At 36.0% G+C, this 18641-nt stretch overlaps 1 protein-coding gene across 1 annotated transcript in view; it reads right to left on the reverse strand.

Annotated features, from left to right (window-relative positions):
• Positions 1-1027: 1027 nt before the first annotated feature.
• ghrhrl (growth hormone releasing hormone receptor, like) overlaps positions 1028-18641 on the reverse strand; it is a 36817-nt gene continuing 19203 nt past the window's right edge. The window contains exons 4-13 of the mRNA XM_026920925.3: positions 17840-17931; positions 15360-15457; positions 14569-14701; positions 13486-13633; positions 10353-10413; positions 10092-10161; positions 9773-9864; positions 6894-7023; positions 4268-4309; positions 1028-3448 (exon numbers count right to left, since the gene is read on the reverse strand). Of these exons, the coding sequence (XP_026776726.3) occupies positions 3347-3448; positions 4268-4309; positions 6894-7023; positions 9773-9864; positions 10092-10161; positions 10353-10413; positions 13486-13633; positions 14569-14701; positions 15360-15457; positions 17840-17931 (968 nt within the window). The 3' untranslated portion in view covers positions 1028-3346. The remainder of the gene's footprint in view (positions 3449-4267; positions 4310-6893; positions 7024-9772; positions 9865-10091; positions 10162-10352; positions 10414-13485; positions 13634-14568; positions 14702-15359; positions 15458-17839; positions 17932-18641) is intronic.

The following is an 18641-nucleotide window of genomic DNA, read 5'->3' on the forward strand; positions in this document are numbered from 1 at the left end:
GTACTTGATCAACTAAATGTGATCAACCAAATGTACTCAATCAACCAAATGTACTGGATCAAATTAATGTGATCAGCCCAATGTACTTGATCAACTAAATGTGATCAGCCAAATGTACTTCATCAACTAAATGTGATTAGCCAAATGTAGCTGTTCAGCCAAATCTGATCAACAAGATGCAACCAAGCAGCCAAATGTGATCAACCAAATGTACTGGATCAACTAAATGTGATCACCCAGCTGTTCTTGATCAACTAAATATGATCAGCCAAATGTACTGGATCAACTAAATGTGATCAACCAAATGTACTCAATCAACTAAATGTGATCAACCAAATGTACTCAATCAACCAAATGTACTGGATCAACTAAATGTGATCAACCAAATGTACTCAATCAACTAAATGTGATCAGCCAAATGTACTGGATCAACTAAATGTGATCAACCAAATGTACTCAATCAACTAAATGTGATCAGCCAAATGTACTTGATCAACTAAATGTGATCAGTTAAACGTAGTGGTTCGGCCAAATGTGATCAACCAAATGTACTGGATCAACTAAATATGATCAACCAAATATAAGGGTTCAGCCAAATGTAATCAACCAAATGTCTATCAACTAAATGTGATCAACAACATGTAGCCCCATAATCTAACATTACTAATAAACCAGTGTCAGTGCTTGTAAGTTTTCCATCACAGGAAAGTCTTCAGGACAGATGAGATCCACAGTTTTATATAATTTATAATAATATAATTTTTTAACAATCTCCATTTGGTTTTCTGTGACATTAATGCTCCACTAGAAGGCGCTGCATAATTGACACTTCAATATTAAATTTAAAGCACTTACATTTTGTTCCATTTTTATTAAAGTTTATTTAATTGATTTAATCAAATGATTTAATTTAATCATCTGATTATCGTGCTTGAAAGACATTACTCTCACATACAAATAATTAGATTAAAAATACAATCAGACTCACTGGCATCATAATGAAAGGAAGGGTATTTACACAACCAGTACAGTTAGCATAAAAATGTTTTATATACTTCTTTCTTTCTTTCTTTCACCTCAACTGATGTGTTCAGCAGGCAGTAAACATCAATAACAAATATACACATCGAAAAACTATAAAAGACAAAGAAAGACAAAAAGTATGCTTTTGTTCATTACTATGAGCAAAATATAAATATGTTTAATACAGGAAAGAGCAGAGGGAAATAAGGACAAAAGTGGGCAACAACATAGTGCTGAAAATGACAACAGACTTTCTTAATTTTTCCTAATTTCATTTTCTTTTCCCTAAAGAAAACATTTCTAACAATTTCACCACAATATCATTTACCGTATGTCAGTGGATTATAAAATTGATTCTAAACAGATTATTATCACAAACAGAGAGACAACTGGTGTATAAAAATAATTCATAATTGTCTAAATCGGCTAGCAATGTGATATACTTGTACTCTGATACTTAAAATAGTCCTTCTCTGTCATCATCATTTGAGAATTAAAGGTAAGCGTACCCCAGATTCTGAACAAAGTTGGGAGGATACCACTTCGAATCATATCATCGCAGATTCAGTGTTCAAATATCGAATCATTGCCTTAAGAATCAAAATTGTATCATATTGTGTGGAAGTCTGAGGTTTACACTTCTAATAAATTCTCTACAACTGTAGTGAAAAATATTTACTGTTAATTTACTGACTTTTCTGAACATCTGAGCATCAGTAAAGAGACCGAATGGTCAAAATAATTGTCGAAATGGTCTTTTATTTCCAGTGTCTACCTCAAAATAAGCGCAGTCTTTTCTAACAAGTGCTGCCATTTGCCGTCTTTCCTGAAGCATCCTGCTTTCTGCCTCAAAACACACTGCCATGGTGATTCCTATAAAGCGTGGCTCAGATTCCAAAATGACTATCTCTCTCAAAGCAGGACCAATACCTACTCTTAAAAAATCTGCTCTGAAATTATCAGTTATTAGTTACCACTTAGGACCTGTCCTAATCTGTCTTTAAAACAAAAGCACAAAGCCATAAAATCATATGCTGCTTTCTGCCTCAAAACATCTAAACTTACTACCTTTTAAATCAGAGAAGTGAGCTTGCACATTTTTAAAGGATCTGTTTGGAAAATCATGACAATGCTGTAGTGTTTTGGGGGACGCTCAGAAGAATTAACATATAATTAACAATAACATTTTGTGACAATTGACTTATTGTTGTGCACTAAGAACACGTGTCCCTTGTAGTGTCCGTTAGAGAAAATGCACAAACCCACTCACAGTCTTTAAATGCCACAACCTAGTCTAGAGTTTTAGTAATTCTGGGGCGTAAATCAGCTTTGCCTTTCATTGCAAGTGGTCCGTTCAAGGATTGATTAAAGAATGATTCCGTTTATATGTGTGCTAATTTGTGCTAGAATGCAATAATTAAAGGTGTCGTTTGTCATTTTTAAATGTGTTTCGAAATCTAGAATAATCTTATAACGTCAATGATATATTAGAAAAACTGAGATTTGCAGTATTACTCTGCAGTAGTTGTTCTACTCTGATCTAATCTGGTTCATTTCAGGTTTCTGTTTAAAATTTTACAGCCCAGAAATTAGCTCCACCCCCATCCAGAAGTGAGATGCACAGCTCTGTGTCTTATTCTCAAATTCCAACTCACAAAGGAAACAAAGTTTCAACAAAGCGTTTGGTGGTAGATGAAAATGCTGGATTGGGAGTTTGGGGTAAGATGAAATCTTGCTTTCACTGGAATTGCGTTTCACATCAAAGGCAACAAAAAAATAACAAACAGCTCCTTTAAAAAAATGAAAAGCACTCAAGAAAGATGTAGTGAAATCTTCAAGAGTAACAGATGGACAGAAATGCTAACGTTGAGGACTGAAGATTAGAACTTGCCATGATTATAATAACATTTCACATAAAGCTTTCCACAGTACTATTTTATCAACAGCTGACCAGCTTACTTATCATTTTGCGTTAAAAAATAAGAGTAGGCAACATGAAAATTAACATAATTTTTAGCTACAAGCTAGCAACAATAGCTATTTGCAGTTTTCAGAAATGGTCAGACATTGTTTTTAACCAGGCATTGTCATATGTGTTTTTCTTTTGACTTCTGCTCCAGTTGTTTTGCATCACAGCGTCACAGGTTCACAGCTTCTGAACTAAAAGCGAGTCCCACACGAGGCCTGAATCACTACAGCAAAGCAATCATTTGACAACAGGAGCCAACCATCACAGTCTTGCTGTCTTGCTGTGGGCAAAGAAAGCAGATAAAGGGAAAAAATAAACCCCAGAGTCTCTTGTGTGTCGAACATGGACACCGAATCAGAATGGCGTATCCATCTGACTGCCTTTGGCTCCGGCGATAACGACTCCGTAACTGCTCTCCTGCCAGCGCATCCACATCAGTCGCACCTCCTTCTGGACCTGAAACACACACATACACATGGAAAACCACTGTCAGTACAGGCATACTGAACCAATACCAGCCAATAATAGTTGTTTGAGCATGTGTGTAAAATACAGGCACAGTTTCATTTATCATATTTTGTTTTGTGATGCCTTTCGCTGCTGTTATTGTTATATCGGAAGCACACAAATCATTCATTCATCTTTAGTAAGCACTTTATCCTGGTCAGGGTCACAGTGGATCCGCGGTCTATGCATGGATCGGACACCAGACCATTACAGGACACCACACACACACACACACATCTTCACACTTAAGGGCAATTTAGTGTAGCCAATTTACCGACCAGCATATTTTTGGTAGATGGAAGGAAACTGGAACACCAGGAGGAAAGCCACATAGACATGTGGAGAAAATGCGGAAGCACACAAATGCTGTTTGAAAAATGTTGGCTCTGTAAGAATCCTAACAGCGGAACACGTGTGTGTGTGTGTGTGTGTGTGTGTGTGTGTGTGTGTGACAATTTTGAACTTTGATGTGCCCAAGACAACAATACTGTGTGCATTGTTCAGTACATGCTAACCCTGTGGCCTCATTTCAATTTACATTACAATCCAGTGCAAAAGTTTGCATACCCTTAAGACAATATTGAAAACATTTCATGTTAGGATCTCCCTTTATAAATGTGATAATTGATTTTTTACCTTTTGAATTGCATTGTTACCTTTTTTAGTAATTGAAAACCAATTTTGGGTACAAACATTTGCACTCAAATGTACTTGTGCAGTATTTTAGTGATTTAACTGAAATGATGCATCGCTCTAAGAACTACTCACCTCTTGGTTGAGGAAACAGTACAGAATTGCTACCATGAGGCCCTTAAATAAAGGAATAGAGAAAAGTAAACGTTAGTGACAATCAGGCTGTCAACATTAGAAAATACGCAGTATAGAGCACATTCATTATTAAACTAATCAAAACTAAAAGTTGCCTTTCAGTTTGATTTTTCTAAACTTGATTCCATATAACCCCAAATTTGCATTTGCACCACTACAGAAAAAAAATGTTAAATGAAATAATCAGCTATTCACAGCCATCTGTAATGCTTTAACCTTTCAGCGTAAACCTATGCTAGAAATGATAAAGTAGAAAATGTGCATCAATTTTGTATAATTATGCGCCTTAAGTTCCTTCCATTTGTGTAATTATGTAATTACCTGAAGGCCTTCATAGCTGGAAAATGTACTCCATAAAAAGAATACCATTACTCAAGAACGCACATTTGTATGTACACAAAAATCTGTAGAGAGTTACAGAAACTCCAGGTGTGTATCTAAAAGTACATAATAGTTGGAAAAGAAAAAAACGTTAAACTCTGGAATGGCCTTACTTAGAGATTGTAATCATTGTTCATTTTTGCTTATTATGTTTTTATACCACAGTGCTATTGAGTTCCCAAATCTGATCGGTCAGATTAATTTTCTATAATAGCATATAATAGGACTGCTAATTTACAGCATTAAATGTAACTACAATCTGATAAAAAGTACATCTCACTCTTGAGAGTCTTTGGGTCCAAACTCAAGACTCAAAGCTTTTTCTTTTCATATATATATATATATTTTTTAAATTTAGCTGGAGCTGTAAATTCAGAGCCGCAGCTACTTTTAGTTAATATGATGATGATGATGATTAATATATAATATATGACTTTGAATGAGTGTAAACTATCTCAGGAGATGAATCTCCCCTCATGAGAGAAAGTAAGAGAAAGTGGTGATTAAACAGCAGATGTATGAGATTGGGGCAGTCGTGACTCAGATATCAATGTGTGATTTATTGATTTCGGGAGCAGCAACATGGCTGGCAGAAAACTGTTTATTTACTGAAGCTTATTGAAGATACAGCTCGATGAGTATGTGATTAAATGTCCCTCTTGTCACGTTTCATAAGATACACAAAGTTTGGGTTTTCTTTTTCAACTTTGAAGCACTGATTTACTAAGACCCTAAGTAAAGAGGTTTATGTGTGTGTTAAATCTGATCAATTGTGTGAATAATGTCACATACTGTACATGTGGCAGAGGACAGAAACAATATGCAAATAAATCTTTGTATGTACTAATTGTTCCCAATAATAATACCCAATAATGGTATATTCAAATCTCGAAAGAGACTCTTGAAACTAAAATTGACCACAAAAGTGCACAATTATACTATGTCAAGTATAATGGCATTCAAATGGTGTCATGCAAAAAAGTGCACAAAACATGATATGAATGCAAAATAATGGCTCCCAGCATTTTATATTAGCAGAAACACGCTTATGCAAGTTTAATACTTTCCCTTCAAGCATAAAAATTTGCGCAGATAAAAGCCATTCCCTCACATAATAATCTCTTTCAGACTTTTTTCAAGAGATTTCCATGGCAGCATTTTGATTAGATTATACATCAAGAGTAACAAAATCTACAACTTTCAATATTCACCAAAAAAACCAAAAACAAACAAAAAACGCTGACTCCTTTACAAATGTCACATCACTACTACGCACTAGTTTAGTAATAAAAATGAGTACTGTTACTTTTCCGGTATATTATCTAGCTTTCTTAACTAGAATTTTGATTCAAAGCTAGCTTTTACGTAACTTTTAAATTGGACATATAGTTTATTATATCATATTGTCTTTCATTATTCAATATCTTAAATATATACTATATCATTCCACCAATTCTCTGATCTAATCGTATAATATGGATTGGTGTATTATGTTCTATTTGCATATGGTTGCTATAGCTTAGCAGGTTATGCTGTAGTTAGTGTTTTCAGCACCTTTTTCTTTAAAGGTCTCTGCACAGCCCTGTGATCAAACATCTAACGGGTTAAAGCTATTGAATGTAACCACAGGCTGTCCGGGTGTAGTAATCACCTGCTCATTTTGAAATATTCCTCAGAAAAGCAGTGCATTTTGCAGGTTGGGTTATTACTGCTTTCAGGGAGAATAAAATGAGGAAAGTAACACTGTGAATTTATAACTGCGGCGCACTATAGCAGGGTCATGGTGCAATTCAGACTCAGGGTGAGAAAGTGTGATATACACTCCTCCATTTTAATTAAAGACATGAATACTGAATTTACAGAGGGAAAGTGTCAAGCAGTTGAAAATACTGGAGAAAAACTACCTACTCCATGGCAACCTTGTGCTTACAGATTACTAGTCTCACAAAAGTGCAACTTCTAAAGCACTGAGAAGCTTTAAGCCAAGCTGTGTTAAATAATACACAGATACATGAAGCCTTTCATGTATTAGATGTAACTAGCTGCAATAGCAGAGATGAACAGAATGATGGCCAAAAATTCAAGAGGTCATAACAAACAGCATTTGAGCTACACAATACTGGAACATGACTTAAGGTCATGCCATGGATTAAGGCAGTGGTGATAGACAGGGGATGATGGGTACCTGAAATGAGCCGAGGCACAGCTCTAAACAGAGACGCAGGCTGATGTTAGTGTAGTCCGGCAGGAAGTTAAACACCACGTAATGGGTCCCAAACAGGGGGATGAGGAGAAGCGTGGACTTGGTCAGGCGTCTGAGGAAGAGAGTGAGAATGAGAGGAAGAAAAAGGCAGAATGATATCTCAACATAGCAAATTACAAATGCTAAAGGTTCAGAAAAGGGACATGTTTAGACCTGCTTATAATTGAATGTGTGTGAAATCCGAAGAAATTGCCTCCGAGCCTGAAGGACAGCACAGGAGATTCCTGGCAGGTCCTTTTGCAGTTGCATGGGTTTGGAAAGGGCAGCTTTTCAAACTGAACATGGTGTCATCTGTGACATTTGTGCAGTTGTGTTAATAAATGTGTTAACCCTTTAAAGTCTTAGCTTCATCAGTTATTCATGTTTCATTCCACAGCGATGCTGAATTCTCAAATCTGATTGGTCAGAAGTTCTAACAGTAGCTCCAGCTGTAATTCACAGGGACTTGTAGAGAGAATTCTCCACATAATCTAAGACTAATAATAAACAGATTTCAAACATTGTGTTGGTATTTATCAAAGAAAACTGTTCGGATATGGTGACCGTTTCTGTTTATTGAACATTTATGGAAGGAGTCTCCAGTGTCAGTGCTTTGTAACAGTCAGTAAGTTTTCCACCATGAGAAAGTCTTCAGGAGTTCTCATTAACATGAAAAGCTGTATGTTTTTGTTTTATTTACTTGCCTTATTTTGTCTTATAAGAAAGGATGGTAAGGTAACAATTGCTTATAGCTACTATAACATAAGTGAGAACCAGAACTAACTTGTTTCTTGGCAATTTGTTGTGGTGTAAGAGAAATAAAACACTTTGGGATGTGTTTTTATTTGAAAATAATCAACTTCAGGGTCATAATGGCATCACACCACCACCCCGTTGGATTCCCTACAATGGCATACCCTGTTTTGTTTTATTCTGACATAGCATTTTATTTAATAACGATATTGTATAATTTAGTAACGCCAATGAAATGAATAAGAAAGGTATGTAGTTATGAGAGGTGAAGAATACAAATGCCATTCATGTTGATGTTGAAATTACAAACACGTTATCGCTTTTACTTAGGGAAATTACTCCATTGTGGAAAATAATTACTCCATACTGACCGCTTTGTGCATCTGAGAAAAATCTGTCGGCTGTGCTGATGGTGTTACATAATCAAGCAGTTGATGTAGACTAGGAATTTTGTTCTGCGAGTGGTGGCTACTATTTGTCAAAACTGTACATGTAAAGTGCTAATTTGTAATTAAATAAGATGTGAAGTACAAACTGAATATCATGTCGAGGTAAAGATTTACAAATGTGACAAAATGATGATTTAGGCATTGTATTCATGTACCATTACTTTTAACAGGTAATTAACCCTATTCAAAGCCTCCCTCTCTCTCTCTCTCTCTCTCTCTCACACACACACACACACACACACACACGCACACATATATATATACACGTCTCTATGAATTGAATATGAAAGTTCTATCTATCAGCTCTATAGGCACTCTTCAAAATGAATCTGTCTCTGTCCTCTGATCAAAACAGACAATGGTTAAATGCCATTTCTGTAATAGGCATTTAAAAGCTTTTGTCTCAGTCATATATTGAGCAGCATTATCCCATGCCCTCTATACAGCTGACAGGTGTTATTCTACATTATTACTCTCTATTCAAATATGGCACCGCTGCCTGCTGCTCGAAGAGGACCTCTTCAATCTAAAATGCACAACATGGTAAAAAAAATACACTTGAGTGAAGAGAGAAGCATTGTGTTTGACATATAGTGTAGACAGAAAAATAGAAAAGCACATCCACAGTGACGTCAGTGGTGCGAAATGGTAGGATTTGCTATGCGGATCCATTAGAGGTAAATGCGTTGTTGTTAGAATAAAAAACACTTCAAATCCATTTTATGATAGCTTTCATATTGTTTTTTTTTTTTGTTTTTTTTATAAATTTGCTCACACTTGGTAAAGGTTTATTAGGTGTATGCTGTACTAGGGAACCTGAAAATAAAATGAAAATCAAAAATTTAATTTTTCACATTTCATTTTTCGGTTTTGGTTCTGGCTTTTGGTCTGAAATTATTAAGCAAGGGTGTACAAGCTCAGTTAGCTGGATTGGATTGTTGAAGATTTAACATAATCTCAGACTTCTCATTTTACAACGAAGTGTTCACACATTTAAAACTGCTGTGTATTTTTCAATTTACTTTAACCTGGTTTTTACATTAATTAAAACTGTACACACCTTTTGGTTCATTTGTGCATCTAAAGAAAATGTGCAAAAAATAAATATGAATATGAAATAAAAAAAAGCAAGTTACAGCGAGTTAATGTGTACTTTGGTATGGAGAGTCATATGACAATACCTGAAGACATTTTCATGATAGATTATGTGTACATATAGTTTTTTTTTAAATTAGGAGGAAGAATAAAAAATTTTTATTATCTCTTTGCTATATTAAACTAAATGTGCCCATGCGTTACCATACTTTGTAATTAAAAATGTAGTAAAACATGTGAAACATATAAAAAGTCATTGACTTGTTGATCATAGTGTCTCAGTAAATATGGAGATTCCATTTAACATGGGCACCTGTAATTGTCTAATAATCCAATCTTATGTCTAATAATCAAATTATCTAATAATCCAGTGCACATGTGCAATCTTTGAACTAATTTTAAGGCATTTGGAATGATCATGTACACAACATGCAGTAAATGTATGTGTGAAAGACATTTTTCAGTGTTGTAAATCTTAATCCTACACTATAAATCCTAAATTGTAAATCTGGAGAGGCTCCGTACCTATACTGTGCCGAGTTGTTGAACTGGATTAGACGCGGGTTCAACTTCTGCACCAGTATCCTAATGATATTCAGGAACAACAGGAAGTTGATCTGTTCAAATAAAAACAAAACCACAGATCCAGTGAGTTATGTATGGAATAAAACACTTAGGGATGTGTTTTATGAAGCAGAGATACTGTTACCAACCTGAAGTTGATTATTTTCTTAGAACTGCATGTCCTGAAGTGTTATATCACAGCAATTCAACAGTGCTGTGGTATAAAATAAAATATGTGTATTTTCTTTCTCTTTGTGTATACAAGTGTATGCAAGTTTACCCCTATGGATACGACAATCGGACCCTTGATTATCCACCAGTAAGGGGAATCTTCATTAATGTCCCAGCATCTAAAAAACAAATGTACCAAGCACTGCTTATCAGATCAGACATAAACAGTTGACATAATACAAGTGTAACAATGTGTGTTGTGCTGCCACTGATGGAGCAATAACTACAATATTCTAATGGACATCAAGGATATCTAGTCAAGCTGCTGAAGCAGTTCATTCCTTACTGTGAATAAGAGCAAGATATTTACTCTGTGTCCTCAAAATACACCCGGGAGATGATCCAGAGGAGGATAAAAACCAGAGGAACCCCTGAAGACGAGAGAGAGAGAAGTGAGCATCATCACTAATCTGTAATGGAGATCATGTGGAGAGGAAATTTGGTCTACTTGATTATTCTTATTCAAACCATGTGAGAGATAAACCAAGAAAAAAAACAAATTCTTAATTAACTCAAATGTGCCACAGAGGACGGTAGTTCAGATATGACATGAGAATGACACTCAAGATGACTCTTAACTGAAACATTATGGACGTAATCCGAATATAAATACACCATTCGGAATGAACAGATAATGTATTAAAAGGGATACAAATACAGATAAGAATAGGAGGCCCATCCGGATGAGTCGTGCACCGGGACCTCATGGGATGCAAGCCACACATACAGGAGGTTTTTACTTTCATGCAGGTACGAGCGAGCGATCAGTTGTGCGACAAACAAACACCATCTTCATGAAAGTGCAGCACTGGTAAATAGTAAATAGTAGACTTAACATGTACAGCACACATTCATCCTTAGTAACTGCCTGGTTAGTGTTTAAATTATGCTACTAATTAGGCTATTAGTGTTTATATTTTGGGAAAAAAAAGGGCCAATAAAATTCATTAGAAAATATTGTGGGCAAATATAAACAAAAATTGTGCAGTGCTGGCATTTCTACTTTGCATTTTTTCCCCCCAGTGTTTTCCAGTGTTTCTGGGGGCATAGTGGTAGGGATCATATTTAATTAACAAAAGCATCAGGTTTAAATCCAAATACAGATATGGATATTTAGAGCACTAAACAGATACAGATATTGGCAACTCTACAAATATATCTGTGAGACAGTTGCTATTAATGGCATAAATATGATTGTTCTGAGTTGTATGCATGTGGGACATAATTGCATATGTAAGTAGGATAAAATTGTGTTTAAAAAAAATGAAAGTGTTTACACTATCACATTTAGGAGACAGATGCTCTAATACATACTATCATGGCCATTTTTAACTATAAGTGGAATAAGTAAAGCGTTTAGACCCCTGAACCACCAGGAGGCCACGTAAGAAAGTAGGATTTGCTTAGGGCCCCCAGAGTGTCAGAAACAGCCTAGACTATTGTACATGGTTCTCTCGTTGCAGGACCTTTCTTCGTGGTGGTTTTCATCTTTGCTGTTGTTCTTGTCACAAATGTCTGGCATCAAGAAGTGCTGTACACTGAATGATGAAAAAAAAAAAACCATGAAGACCTAAATTGGTGAAAATGAATAACAGAAGAGTCCAGAATTCTGATTGTAATTAGACTTATCAATGTGGCTGGAATGAAACTGGAAAAAGTCAGTTTTCATTTGGTGTGTGGCGCTTCATGAGAAATTAGTGACAAGAACAACATTATGAAGAAAATTACCATGAAGGCAGGTCCTGCAAGGAGACAGCCCGGGCCTGGTACAACAAATAATGGAAAAAAAAGCATTATACCGATCAAACTGAGTCACATAAGAGTCTGGAAATCTGGCAAAAGTCGGTTTTCATGTGGGGGTTTTTCATCATTCGGTGTGCGGCGCTTCCTGATGGCAGAAATTTGCAACAAGAACAACACCATCGATGAAAACCACCATGAAGTCAGATCCTGCAATGAGAGAACCTGGGTCCAGTACAACGAATGACGAAAAAACCCCACATGAAAGTCTGTGTCACTGATCAGACTGCAGAGAAGAATGTACGTGAGCCAAATGATAAGCAGTCGAGTGTTAAACTAGTTTATTGATTAGAGGGTGCTTCGGTTTGATGGTGTGTGGATTCGTTCTGATTGGCTGCTTGTGAGTGGAGTGCATTGATTGTGCATATCAGTTTGATAGTTTTTGGTTACGTCTGTTTTGTAGTAGGAATCCTTTACTTATCATGTGGTGTTATCATTATACTGATTTGGTATGTTGGTTTCTCTCCAATTCACACCCTTCAGACTATCTCCTTCACCAAATAAAACCCTCCTTTGCTGTTTCTTGCTAAGGATGAGAGAGTAGTGGAGAGAAAGGTACTGAAGTGTTGCTGATAGTGTCACAGCAATATGACACTCGAGCTATGCCATGATACATTCTAACACGCAGCTTTTCCAAAGTAGCATCTGTTTCCTTGCGAAATTTGTGTATCAAATAGTTTTTTTAAGTCCAAATTTCCCTTGTTTCAATCCCCAGCCAAAGCAAATCCATATTATGTAGTTAATATCCATGTGATTGCAATTTTAGGAATCATAAATCTATACACTGTAGATTCAGAAATCTACAACTATGACTATAACCTAAATTTCTCAAGCACAACTATCATAGTCGAACTAGGAATTGTAATTTGTGTCTTACCAATGCTCATGTTGTGATTATTCAACATCACACTATTGTAAACGCAATGATGAAATCACAAATGCACAATTTGAACAGAAATAATCTTCATATTACAGCTACGAATTCAAAAGTATCACAATTTTAAAAACATTATTGAAAAATGTTAAAAATCACAATTTTCAAGCTACACTTATGAATCATTTGTTATGCTACCAAAGTACACGATTAAATCTTGAGGCTTTCGGCTGAAATATCTCACTTATAATGTTATATGTTAGAGGGGGCGGGGCCTGGTGGACAGCTCAGATGCGATGAGGGGGCGGGGCTGAAGAAAAAAACTTTTGATGAAAATTTGCTGATACCTACTCTCAAAACACATTCCATAAAGTTTGCTACTGTGTAAACCTATTAGGTGAAACCTAAGGTATGAAATTTTGGATACAAAAAATATCCAAAAAAGTTGAATATTTGCAGCTGATGTGTGATTCATACAGGTAATTTTAACCTAAAGTTATGAATCACATAATTACTTCTGACATCCATTTATATTTCCATTATCCATTTTCAGTGGAAATAATAAGAAGAAAAGAAGACAAAGGCATGAATCCATTGAATAAATGTAGAAGTGTTGGCTCAAGCCTTAAAGACATCTTCAAGATAAGAACCACATTTTCATACAAGTCCTTTGGGTATATAGTCACGCTGTACTGTGTCATGAACAACTGCCTTGTAGGTGTGGAGCACATGTTATTAGACAAGCGGCAGCGGTGTTAAGCCCCCTCACCCCAGCCCAGCAGAGAGAAGCCCCAGAGACAGCGGCGACTGCGAGCAGAGAGCAGCAGTGAGTTGAGATACACCGCCTCCACCAGCAGCCAGGAGAAATTACTCATCACACAGTAATGACAGAACACGACAGACGCCTTACAGCCTGCCTGTGTGAAAAAGACAAGGGGGAATTAAGAAAAGAGACTTATTAAGAGAACAAGAATAGGAAATCGTTGAAGAGAATAAAGTGGTAAAGTCATTCTGTAGAAAAGAAAGTGAAGTGTTAGACATGGAGCTATGGGAAATGTTATGCAATTGTGACGAAGTGCTGCTAATGCTACATCTCTAACTCGGCTGTCTGTAACGTAATTGAGGAATAAATCATAACAGAGCATGCTGTTGTAACAGAATAATCAACAACAGGCTGATATAACCTGCCGAAGTTGATTACTTCCATATTAAAAATACATCTCAAAGTATTTTATTACTACAGTTAAAAACTGGATCTTATTGGAGAAAGATCCAAGGGCAATGGGGTTGGTTGGATTTCATTCAAATTCAGACTAATTCATAAGATTCATAAGGTATGAACCCTGCACTCTAATCTTAACATTAACTTTTGAAATTTTTATACAAATTAAGTCGGTATGTATAATTTGTCTCCAATTTGCAAGTGTTAAATCATGTTACTGTATCATTCCCGTCAGTGCAATGACAACTGAAATGCAATGCAAAAGCAGTGTCCACTGTGACCAACGGACAACAGGCCACACTGAAAAGCAAATATTTCAATTTCATCACTGCGATGTAGCCGTGCCACACTGAAATGCAATCACGGGCTAATCACAGCCTTAAGCTGTACTCAGGGGCAATTCAGCCCTATTTGTCTGAATTTTAAATCCAAACATCCAAGATACCTTAAAGACTGACAGAACACAAACCCCTACCTTTCCAGGATCATTTATTTGATTTGATTATCTAATATTACAATAAAATGTGTATTTATTTATTTCTGAGAAAGACAACATGACACTGACTCTGTGAACAAAGTGTGTGTGTGTGTGTATGTGTGTGGGCTTGTGTGTGTTCTCTATACACTTACAGTAGAGAGGGAACAGTGGTCGGTATCTTCACTGCCAAAGAGTGTAGCATCCTTAATGAACACAGACACTGCTTTGAGGATGAAGCTGATGAACAACTGGATGTGGATGTAGTTTCTTGCACAGTGCAGCCTCCTTCATATGCGCGCACACACACACACACACACACACACACACACACACACACACACACACATACAAACACACACACACACACACACAAAGTTATAGGAAAATAATCAACAAGCATGTTACTATTAACACCCATAAAGTTGATTATTTTCCTATAACACTTTAATTCCTTACAGGACCTATAACAAGTTCTGACCAATCAAGACTCAAGAATTTAACATCTCTGTTGTATAAGCTGAAATACCTTGTCACCTGAAGAGATAATCTGCACAGAAAGATGTCTGCTGTCTCTGCCAGCAAAAGGCCACAGTCTGTTTTGTCTGCACCTGGTAAATTGCAATCACCTACCATAACGGCTCTCTCTATCTCAGCGGTGGTCCCTGGCATTGGCGTAATTAATTTACTCTTTTCAGCCCGCTGTGTGTTATCAGATTTAGCGTCTGCGATGTCCCAAACCCAAATGACAACGTGCTGAATTAACGTTGGCGTTTTTCTTCACAATCAGGGCGGATTAAATTTGCTTTTAGCACCCAGCTCAGAGAAACAGATAAAAGGATTTGCGACATGAGGAAAAAACTTAGAGAATCAGAGTTTGGGCCAAACATGTTCATTACTAAGATTGCTGGGGGAAAAAAAAAAAAACGATGAAAGATTGGAGTACCTGAAGATCAGTAGAACTACCACCGCCACGGACAGGGAGATGAGAGAAGCTCCGTAGCCGATGGAGTAGATCAGTCTCACCGTGGTGAAGTACGATTCCTGACATACACACAACTAGCAATTATATATCATCATGCTGTTCTGAGTGAAGGAGCGAATGAGGTAATGGACACGTGAGTGACATGCCTGCACAGCAATTATACAGAAATGGCAATGTAATTTGTAAGTAATGCATCAGGACTGCCTCTGGACTTTACTGGCTAAAGTGGAGTATCAGCTTTAATGTGAGAGTGCAGTCAAGTGGAAAAGTTTGCATCCTCCATATTTTCTGGGTGACAAAGTAAATGTATTTCTGTTTTACAATTTGTAGTAACACTTTGCATTTGGCAAGACATCACCGGTAGAAATGACAATTTTGGTCACTTTTCCAATGTTTAATCTATAACGTCTTCTTTTACATTATAGTAATTTTTTAAAATGTCAAAACTCAACTCAAATACGTTTATTTCACTGGTTTTCTCCACTTGTGACCTCTGCATTATCTAGAACTTTAAAGAAGGCTTTAAACTCCGCCCACTTGGGACAATCACATCATGTCATATATCCCCGAAAAGTCTGTTTCCTGATCTTAATATCAGTTTATTTGTCAGTGTGATTTACATGAAAAGTTCCTTTATAAACCTTATTAGGATATTACAGCGGATTTTTCCAAATGTTGATTATAGTTGCATTTATGACCGATTTTAACCTTTGTATATAAAATGGCAAACTGATTAAAAAAAAGATTAAACGATAACTAACATTCCAAGAACCTGTTCTGTAAAAGTCTTTCTCTTGAGAGCATCCTCACAGTTGAAATGAACATTGTAATTCCAACATCATTAAACGTCAAGAGTTTTGGTGTTACAAAGTATGCAAATTTATGCATATTTAATTAGACAAAGCCTTATTTGCATAAATAAATGCAATTATTTTTAAATACAAAAAAATACTTGGAAGAATATCAGCAACCTACTGGCAAAGACTGATTGTGATATCTACTGGTTTAGAAAAATATATGCTATTCTACTATAATGTCTTAAAAGAGGTGTTTATAAGGCTGTCATGACATAAGCCCTCTTCATGACAACTGACATAAACCTACATAAACATTTCTGAAAAGCTTATTTCAACAAATGGCAGCTGTCATAAAGACTCCGTTTGTCAAAAAACCTGTAAAGTTGACATAACAGTAGACATAAGGTTTTGTGTTTTGGCACTTTCAGGAATCATGACAACTGACTGAGCCATTATGTCATGTATTATGTCAGGTGTGTTGTGTATTTTGTCAACATAAAGATTGACAAAACCTGTCATTAAAGCAGCTGACGCCAGGTGGAATAAGACTTTATGTAGGTTTAATGTAAAGCGACACCTAATTTATCACCAAAAAAAACCCCAAGAATTTAAAAATAAAATGTGGGTTTATTCAAAATAGAAGACACAATGAATCTGAAAAGAAGTGTTGACCCTACTCTCTCAGTAGGTCTAATAACACAGGGGTTCTTTAATGTTTTGGGGGACACTTTTCTGGGGTCCAACTTGACATTATTTATAGGCCTAGTTGTTTTTGATTTATTTAGGTTTGGATTAAATGCATTTAATTGGAGTGATCAGTCAAACATTGTAATAACTAACATGCTAAGAACGTAATAATAAATATAATAACTTTGATAATATTGGGTCATGATCCATAACAAATACTGTACGTCAATAAAGAACAGGCAAAATCAGATATTTCAGAAAAATGTCAGGGGTGTATTACAGTTCCAATATATATAGAGGTTATAAAGACAAAGGGAGATGCAAACTTTCAAACTGACACAAATCCTAACATACACTACAGGCTGTATTTACGTGCATATTAAATGAAACCTTCTGTATACACAACCCCCAAATACAGCAGCTTTACACTTTTCCATAAAACATTTCTATGCTTATTTGGATGTCCTTTGCAAGTGATGGCTTATTATGACATTTACCGTGACAAACAGGAACTGGCAAGCTGTTAAGCATTCAAAGCATGAGACAAAACATAATTAAATGATCAAGTTAGTCTCAAAGCTTAACTCTGAATTACCAAGCCCAGATATTCATTCGGGAGCTAATTAGGTGGCATTTCACTCAAGTAGAAACACTCAAACCACTGATACTGATGACAACATATACAACGACCTACTGAGAAAGGTCATGCATGAAATGCATTTAATAATGTGATAAAATATTTCTTATTTATGTATGAACATTTGTGGTTCTGTTTATATTCAATGACCACACTATACCATTATCAGACTATAAAATTAGACTGATATTCCATCACAGCAATTGTAGCAACTTGCAAGTAAAACAGATTTGTTTAGACTTATATTCTGTAGTTTTAATATTATCTAGCTTGTAAATGCAATAGATTAAAGTTTGGATCTTTGTAAACCCTGCACTGACCTCTGGGATGTCGTCATCGATGCTGCAGGCCTCATGGTAGGGAGGGAACGGGTGCGACCAGCCCAAACTGGTGCAGTTACGACTCACTGTACCTACAGGACAACGAGTCAAATCTTACAGAGTCCTCGAACAGATGTCTGTTATGCAACATATAAATATTGCTATTTTCTCAATAAGTAAAGAATACAACATGACAAAGCATGCTTCTATAGGAAAATAATCAACAACAGGGTGGTGTGATATTCCTGCGAAGTATTTTATTCCTCTTATACCACAGCAATTTGTGAATTCATTTATTTATTAAAAATGACTTGTCAATCTTTTAATCCATTTATAGTTACATTTAAAGTTGTCAACAAAACAAGTGATCACTTTTATTATAACAGCTATTATTCTCTTGTGAAGTTAATAAGAAAGAAGCGCAGCTTGGTGCTAACCACTTTCCATGGAAAATTTAAAGTTGCAGCTTTACTTCTGACTGTTACATAGCGCTGACACTGGAGACTCCTTCCAGAAAGCTTCACCATATCAGTGATTATATTTTTCTTTGTTAAAGCACAACATGTTATTATTACGTTTGGATTACATGGTGCATCCACAATACAAGTCACTGTGAACAGGCTGTTACTATAGAAACAATAAAGTATTGTTATAGAAAATTAATCAACACCTTCTGACCAATCAGATTCGAAAACCGAACAGCGCTGTGGTATAAGGGACTAAACCCTACATAAAAATTATCAATTACTTGAACAGTCACTCAACAAAATCCTGTGACAACCATTTAAAAAATAGCTAACCT

The sequence above is a fragment of the Pangasianodon hypophthalmus genome, chromosome 16 (assembly GCF_027358585.1).
Source record: "Pangasianodon hypophthalmus isolate fPanHyp1 chromosome 16, fPanHyp1.pri, whole genome shotgun sequence".
Lineage (NCBI taxonomy): Eukaryota > Metazoa > Chordata > Actinopteri > Siluriformes > Pangasiidae > Pangasianodon > Pangasianodon hypophthalmus.